Source organism: Acyrthosiphon pisum, chromosome A1 (genome assembly GCF_005508785.2).
Source record: "Acyrthosiphon pisum isolate AL4f chromosome A1, pea_aphid_22Mar2018_4r6ur, whole genome shotgun sequence".
Lineage (NCBI taxonomy): Eukaryota > Metazoa > Arthropoda > Insecta > Hemiptera > Aphididae > Acyrthosiphon > Acyrthosiphon pisum.
In genome coordinates this window covers 156363242-156372492 of record NC_042494.1, presented here as the reverse complement: position 1 = coordinate 156372492, position 9251 = coordinate 156363242, and the positions used below count along the sequence as shown (strand labels likewise).

At 26.7% G+C, this 9251-nt stretch overlaps 1 protein-coding gene across 1 annotated transcript; it reads right to left on the bottom strand.

The window, feature by feature from the left end:
* Window positions 1–4449: 4449 nt before the first annotated feature.
* Window positions 4450–8427, bottom strand: LOC100571696. The gene is made up of 4 exons (XM_029488647.1): window positions 8005–8427; window positions 7191–7349; window positions 6747–6914; window positions 4450–5055 (listed from the first exon to the last, which is right to left on the bottom strand). The coding sequence occupies exons 1-4, from the start codon at window positions 8107–8109 to the stop codon at window positions 4897–4899; spliced, it is 591 nt and encodes a 196-aa protein (XP_029344507.1). The 5' UTR covers window positions 8110–8427; the 3' UTR covers window positions 4450–4896.
* Window positions 8428–9251: the final 824 nt, after the last annotated feature.

Sequence of the window (9251 nt, the reverse complement as noted above, 5' to 3'; positions counted from 1 at the left end):
TCAATACTGGCATACTACAGATTCGGAAAGAATAGTGAGCAAGGCAAGCTAGTGAGTGTATCTTGTAGCTACTAAGCACTCTAATAGGCACATCTAAGCACCCTATACTACAACAGGCATCGGGCTCTATAAATAATTACCAAAGGCTAGCCAGTAGTACTATGCCGTAGACATCTGCATAAGCGAATTATATATTTCAACTGTGGTCTTTGTTATTATTCAGTTGTAATTTCAGTCTTCAATTAGGTATAGCAAATTTTCAGAAAGCAAAATGTTGTAAATATTGAAAACAACGCATTAGACGGAGCTGGTACTTACAAACAAAGTGTCGTCAAGTGGTATGCTAGTCGTAATATTTCCTTTGACTTCTGTCGCGTTGGATTTGGGATTATGGGACAGGTACAAATTATATTGAACTTCATTATCTTGTGAAATAGCACAACTCCTAATGTGCTTGAAAATTAGATTATATTGGCCCTAAACAGAAAATATATTCATTAGGTATTCCGTATTTAAAGCTATAAAATATAGTACCTATAATTATGATAATATATTTGTTAAATGCTATATAAAACTAAGTTTTTTTCCGAAGTGATGAATATATTGGTTTAATAATGATGAGTGTTTTCACTATTTATTTTTGTATGTTTTTGAATTTTTTCACGGTTTTGAGCCAAAACAATACTTCAATCTTCAACGTCTAGGATGACTTATTTGCTTCTGATGAAGATTTGAATCTAGTTGTTACATTGGAGAATTCAATATAGTGTAAATAATCAAGAAAAATTAAAAAAAGAATCCCCGTGTATATCCTAATAAAGGCTTAAATAATTACCTATTATAGTTTGAAATCTTATAATGAATTATTTTTTATGAACATCATTCATACACTTACACATACAACTTGTTTTTTTTAAGTATATTAAAAATTACTTATCAATGAATATAGCAGATACTAAGTTCTAAGTATATTATTATAGTCTTTATATTTTTCGTATTTGTATTAAATAATTGCTAATTTAATAACACATTTATTAAATCACGTTAATCGAGTCATCATAGTATGTACCTACATTTATTTACAAAATCAAATACATAAAAAACTATTTAAAATTAATGGAATTATAATGTTTTGTAAAAGTTTTAATCAAATTGTACTATTTGCAATCGTCAAAGTAAAAAGTATTATTGGTTGGAAATATAAATTTTAGATCCAACTCAAAATTTAATAAACTATATTCATGTACAAAAATACATTTTTAACAATTTTCTTAACATTTATAACTCGATAATTGTATGCACGTCAAAAAATTACTTTTTCTGAGAGATATGTAAAACGGCAACTTACAGTTTTCTACATACAACATCACCACACATTATTTCGTCCTTGGAAATGTTATAGATTATGAACATTTGAAGATATTTGATTATAGATTATTAAAAAGTAATCACTTACGAATGGTAACGCAGGGAGAATATTTATCAATCCAATACACGATATTAAAGTCGATCGATACACGACACTGTTAATAAATTGATTAAAAAAAAAAATTCATAATGACGGTTTTCAGTTTAGTTTTTCATCCACACTATGTACGATGTAAAGTTTTATATTTGAAATAATATATATTTATAAAGCACAGAGCTATGTTACCTATTTAATATTTCGTTCTAACTAACATACGAATAACGTTTATTGTATTTAATGTGCCGTATTATTATGTCACTTGGGTACAATTCATTTTATTTCAATAAATTATCGTCGTTTTTGTTAATTATAATTATTAATATGTGTGTCATTGAGTTTGTCATCATATCATGTTACTTAATTAAAGAAATATTTATTTTGAATCTTAATAAATAATAATAATTATGTTTGTTACTTTTAGTTTTATGAGAATCATATTTTTTTTAGATAATATATACTATTTATTCCAATCCCCTGCATAATTATAATAAATATCTGAGAAATTTGTATAGCACCAACAGCCTATATTACATATATCATTATCACCTCGCATTATTTTGTCATTATAAATGTCATTGATTATTAACATTTGAAGAAATTTGATGATAGATTATTAAAAAGTAGGTAATCACTTACGAATGGTAACGCAGGGAGAATATTTATCGATCCAATACACGATATTAAAGTCGGTTGAAACAATAACACAGTAAGTAAATTGATTAAATAATAATTCATTATGATGGTTTCTAGTTTAGTTTTTTTTCCACACTAGAAACGATGTAAATCGTTTTATACTTTAAAATAATATATTATATTTATAAAGCACAGAGCTGTGTTACCTATTTTGTTCCAAATGACATACTTACGAAGAACGTTGATAGTATCTATTGTGGCGTAGGTATTATTATGTTGTTCGGGTATGATTAATTTTATCTCAATAAATTATCGTCGTGTTTTCGATTACAGTCAGTACATTATCTAACTTCCTTTGTAAAATTGCACTGGTGACCATGTGAGTTGTAACTAAAATTGTTTTAATTTTTATCGCGATGTTCAATGGTAATAATATCTGCAGTGGCAAATGCTAAATCCGATGTATGGGCATGCTCATTTATCATAATGTATTATAGTTCTATTTAATTTATAAATAAGACTTTAATTTAATTGATATTAATTATATTACTTTAATTTTTATTATTTTACAAAATTCATTGACGAAGTGTAACCATCTGAGCATGCCTTGGGTGATTTCACGGCGATAATAAGCGTCGTATAGCTTGCGCACACAACTATCGAATGCTCTGTTAGTAAATGTTACGATAAAGATAAATACCGAAAAGTATAACACAAATATATGACATTGTTAAATGTCATTGGAGAATTTGCCACTGAATAATATACAGATATATATTGTGATTGAAGAATTATGTATAATTTGTAGGTACTTATGACATATTATATGTATGATAACTGATAAATGATAAGTATCAAAATAGTGTACTGTAAAATATTGTAACTTTATGGCATAAATCATAATGACTGACACATATAAGAATTTTTATAATAACAAGTTTATCTATAGATCATATTAAAATATAACATAAAAGACAAGCACATAGACAAACATAGAAAAACCTAAAAGTTAAGTGTTTCATGAAGTAAAAATGATAGAATAGTCTACAATAGAGTAGCTTGGTATTTCAGAAATATATTTTTTTAACTAACTTAATGTATCTAATTATAAGTATAGAGTGTCCCATAAAGTGTGCAACTTTTATATCTACCGCCATTTATTTTAAAAATTTTGTTGGCAGTCCTGTTCTTATCATTTTTAGTATCTATTATAAATTACTCCAATTTAATTATTATTTGTTGATAATAAATGATAAGAACAGAGCTGCCACCAAAATATTAAAAAAATGGGGGAAGATTTAAAAGTTGCGCATTTTATGGGACACCCATACCCTATATACACTTATTTTAATGAACTACAATTATTATGTTAGGTACCTACCTATACTTCGTTCTAGTTAATAGACATAGTGGCAATACTTCATGTCGCCGCCTAACACGTTTCTTAACTTGAATAGAGTATATTCTTCATTTTACAGAAAACATATTATATTTTGTTGGTCCAATATAATTATAATCTATATAGATATTATTCTTATAAATTGAGGCTGTTGGTTTCACTAAATATATTTAAAGCTTTATATTGATAAATATAAATAATAATAATTTAAAAAAATTAATTTCAACAAATAATACAATTACAATAGAGCAATTACAATATTACAATAGATCTATAGATTTTAAACTTGTTGTTACACATAATGTATAATATTAATTGGGTATTTTTGTTCATATATATATATATGATAAATAGGTTTGAAGCCAAAATATGAGATTAAAATATAATAATCCAGTAAGATTGACATTGACAGTAGATTTACTATTTATATTGTAATCACGTTCAATCAATGTTAATTCATTTAAAATATGTTGGTTGATCCTCTATACAACAGGTTACCAATTATTTCATCCTTTTTAAACAGTGCAATGTCTCTAGACTCAAAAAAAAAATGTTGTTATATGTTACGATTTATTGACTTTAGGTGGTTTCTTTTAGTTTTGAAAATGTTTCCATAAACGATTTTAATGATTATTGCCTTAATTTAATTGAAAATAAATTTGAAAATATTTATTTTATTAGGTACTTTGTTTAATAGTGTTCATATATGTAGCCATATAGGAGGGTTAAACAATGCCTGTAATCCGTATACTATAATAATTATTCTTTATCTTAGAAATAATCGGTGGAGGTTTTTTCATAAATTTTTCAAAAAAATTCCAAAAATAACCTGATTTCCAACAATGGAATTGTAATTAATCCTTACAATTGATTCTTTGGAATTATGAACCATTGGGTACCGGCATAATATACGCCGATCACTTCAGGCACACACGAATAAACGAACAAATAGTATTATAAGCACTTTTATTAAACACTAGCGTTCAGTGGTGATCGCGTCACACGATCACCAGCACTAACCCTTTTTCTGTTTTCACGTATTTTTATATATCAATTTTATTATCGAAGCAGTATCGGTAATATCGGTATTAAGCTTAGCCTAGTTATACATTGTACTTATTGACTATGCTAAAAATTATACTAAATGTTATTTGATTACATAATATTGTTATCTTAATCTAATTTGATGGATTGCAATATGTTTCTACGCTGTTAATTAGATTATTAAATATTGTATAGTTTGTTTTGGAATTTCACCTGTGACATATTATGATTCTTTTCAAAACCTATAGCAAATAGTTTTAATCTTAATATTATTTATATAATATTCATGATACAGCAATACATAACATATTGTGTCATGTATACTTTTGTATAAACTATTATAAAATCTATGTTAAAGGGGCTTAATTTCAAATACATAAATTAAGCATGTATAAACTTCATTATTACGAGTATAATAATATCGAAGTCTGTACGTCCCGTAAACAAATGTTTTAGGGAAATTGGTGTTTGAAATTAACGATGTATCCACGCCTGTACCCGTATAATTGCCCTAAAAGTATAAAAAAAAATATACAACTACATATTAATTTACTTTATTTTATAATTTTAAATAACTAAAAACATATATTTTTATTTATAAGTATAATATGTAAAACAAAACTATATAATAATATAACTTTAATAAGTATGTAAGTATAGTTGGCAACAACTACATGCACAATTAATATGAAAAAAGAACGTTAAACAAATATTTGCAGGGCTTGAAACCGTTTTCAAAATCGATTTCAGAAACCGTTATAAACCGTTTTAAAACCGAACCGAAACCGTAATCAAAAACGAAACCGAAAAAAATTGGATACCGGTATTAAAGTCAAAACAGAAATCGGAAAAAATTTGATACCGGTATTATAATTTAAAACCGAAACCGAAATAAATTGGATACCGGTATTAAATTCAAAATCGAAACCGTAAAAAATTGGAAACCGGTATTAAATTCAAAACCGAAATCTGAAAAATTTGGAAACCGTTATTTTTTTTTAACTGACGTGTATTTAAATACGTAAATTCCATTAATACGCATAATTAATAATCATAATAAAATTGAGATAATAATTAATCTTGTTGATAAACATTTAATTATTCACAAAATTATTAGTTGTTTATAAATAGTAACGACAAAAATTAAAGTTACTAGCAAATACTATATATGACAACTGACAATACGGAACAAAGAATGATAATTATATAGACGACATAGCCCCCTGAAAATACTTTAGAAACCTGTGTACAAAACCGAAACCAAAACCGAAATTTCTTAATACGGGTATTCATAAGTTGAAACCGAAACATTTAGAAACCGGTATTCAAAATCGAAACCGAAACCGAAATTTCTTAATACCGGTATTGTTAAGTTGAAACCGAAATCGTAAAATTTCAAAACTGGTATACAAAATCGAAACCGAAACCGAAATTTCCTAATACCGGTATTGAAAAATTGAAACCGAAATCGAAAATATTAAAAACCAGTATACAAAATCGAAACCGAAACCGAAATTATTTCAATCAGTTTCAAGCCCTGAATATTTGATAACAGCACCGATGATAACATGCTGTCAAATCATAAAAGTATAAAAACCCGTTACAAAAAATCTCATGCATGGTCTTAGATTATCGAATTATCGGATACCATAGAACAATATGTGCATGATACTTAATTAGCATTAAAGGCTACAAACAAGGTGGATTTATTAATCCACCTTGGCTGCAAACTTTCATTTTTTTCATATTAGAAACAGAGTACCTAATCAATATATAAACAATTATGATTATTATTATTTATTTTTTTAAATCCTAATTTAAAAATTATATATTTTCGATCAAGACAAAAAAAAATTCTGGTTAAACCTATCGTTTTTGTTTTATAAAATAACGAATTATGGTTCAGTTTTCGTTTTTGTTCCTATACATTTTCAAATATAATCGGTCAGAAAAACTGGTTTAAACCGGTTTGAAGCCCTGATTAGTATACAGTGCCCATATTATAAATTAAAATTGTGTGAAATAAATAATTATAAATTTTTACGATTACATCCATCAAGTGAAACAGTATTTTATTTGATGTAAATAATGCTTGAAAGCATAATGTTGATCAAGTTATACTTGATGAAATTTACTTTTATAGTTGTTCCATGAAAATATACTTTATAATTGATATTATATAATTATAATGTCTTATTATACCGGTGGTATAGGGCATGTGGCATTCTTTATTCCCAAACCGTTTATCACCGTGGTCCACTCGGCGCCCATTAAATTCCTGAATGACGAGCAAGCTTTTGGAGACTTGTGCATATACGTATTGTCTTTCCAATTCCCGTCTTTATCTCGTAATGCAACATTTGCTTCCATCTGAAAAAATCTGGATGGCTTAATAATTTATTACTATATTGAATGAGTAACATAATATTGTATAATACTATAATACATTTAGCAACAGATAAAATACGTTAAGAGTTATTTGTACCTACACTCCAAACATTCCAGTATCATAGTCATCATATGTTAGAACATTAAATGATTGTTATTTTTATTCGGTGGACATTTCAGAGTCCAATAATGGCAAATTTTCAGACTTTGTTTAAAACAGGTTTAGTTATTATTGAAAGATACATCAGGCGTACTTACAAACAAAGTGTCATCAAATGGAACGATACTGATTGTAGTTCCTCTGATTTCAGTTGCGTTGGATATTTGGTTAAAGCTCAGGTAAAAATTATGTTGTATTTTATAGGATTTTGAAGAATCACAACTCCTTACCTGTTTGAAGTTCAATTTATATGGACCCTAAACAGAAATTAATCAATTATGTAGGTATTTATACCGTATTCAAAACAATAAAATATAGTTTGTTTAATATGAAGTACGATAGAAATAAAAATAGGTACATAATATTCTCATCACCACGATGCAAACATCTTGCGAGTTTGAGTGAACATGAAGCAGCAATAAACCCAAAGTAATGAAAAAAATTAAATAAATAATAATGGTATACCTATCCAGCTAAATACTTCATGCCATTATAAAATTATAGCAATATTTTAAGAACAAGAATCAGATACATCGATCTCACACATATATAAATGATTAAATACCATGAATAACCCTATAGAAGGTAATATGACGAACCCCTCGCTATAAAACTAACTTTATTTGCAGCTCTTCATTGAACCATCGGTATCAATACCATATAATTTAAAAATAAGATTAAACACGATTTTAACGAAAAAAAAAAATAAAAAAAATACAAGTCCGTGTAATTATAGTCTGACGAGGAAGAACCCAGTTGTTGAAGATTTTTCTGGACATTTATATCTCAATAAATTTATATCCCAGAAGAAAATGAGACCTCTCCCAAAAAATGTATATAACATGTCGATCAATGTGTTTTCCATTGTCGTCTCACATATTCATTATTAAAAACTAAAATGTAATCACTTACTAGTGGTAACACAGAAAGAATATTTAAATTTCTCGATCCAATATATGATATTAAAGACGATAGAAACAATAACAATGTTAGTAAAATAACTGAAAAAAAATTCATTATGGCACGTCTAAGTTTAGTTTTTTAACCGACACTAGCTAAACAGAGTTTTACACTTATAGTTATATTCATACTTCACGTCAAGTGTGATTGCTGGGTAGCTAGGTACTCACCTCACACTGTCACAGTCATTGTAAATTCCGCTCATAATATGCTCATTGTAAATAATATTACAGATTGTATATCTTCTAATAAATGTTAAAAAAAAAAGTTATAATCATAAACCACACAGCTATGTTACCTATTTTGTTCCTATGGCCATCAATAATATTATAAAGAACTCATAACATTGACATTTGATTGTAACTATTTTATTGTGTCACATAATTACAATGTAAATTCTAAATATGTTAGAATAATAAATTGTAGTTGTTATGTTTGTCATTGAGTGGGTCATCATGTTTACTGCTTATACCTATATATTTGCATTTTTTTTTACGATGTTCATTGGTTATAATTATTTAGAATTCAAAACTGTGAATAGTTACATCTGATAAGTATCAAAAATAATAGTGTATTTTAAAATATTGTAACGTTACGTAAAAGTCGACGTTGCACGGAACAAAACCTTTAATAAATCACGTGTTATAAATATTTTATTTTATTTTAGAATATGACTACATGTTAAGCTTAACATTTAAAAGTGAAATTAAGTAGGTAGAAATTTTTGATGTATTTCAAGCATTATTGTCATGAAATATTTCAACTTTTTTTAAAACTACCTCAGTGTAACAAGTAAATATAATTATTAAATTATTTGAACTATTACCTATTATGTATGGCATTTTTCAATACGTGGGGAACATATCATCATACCTACCTATTGGTATACATTATATATATTATATATATATATATTTTTGTTCCAATTTGTCTATACTTACTATTATATTTTTAGATTAAAGTATCTTATCTTCTCATAACATCTATAAAATAGACAATTTATAGGTATTCGTTATAAGTAAAGAACAGCTTTAATTGCGTTAAAACTATGTCAAAATTGTACTAAAAATATGTCAAAACTATTAATAAACTATTATTACTGATATATTAATAATATATCGTATAAATTGTATAAAAGTATCTATAAATTGCTTCTCTACTATTAGGAAAAACCATTATGTGAAAATGTATATCATAGT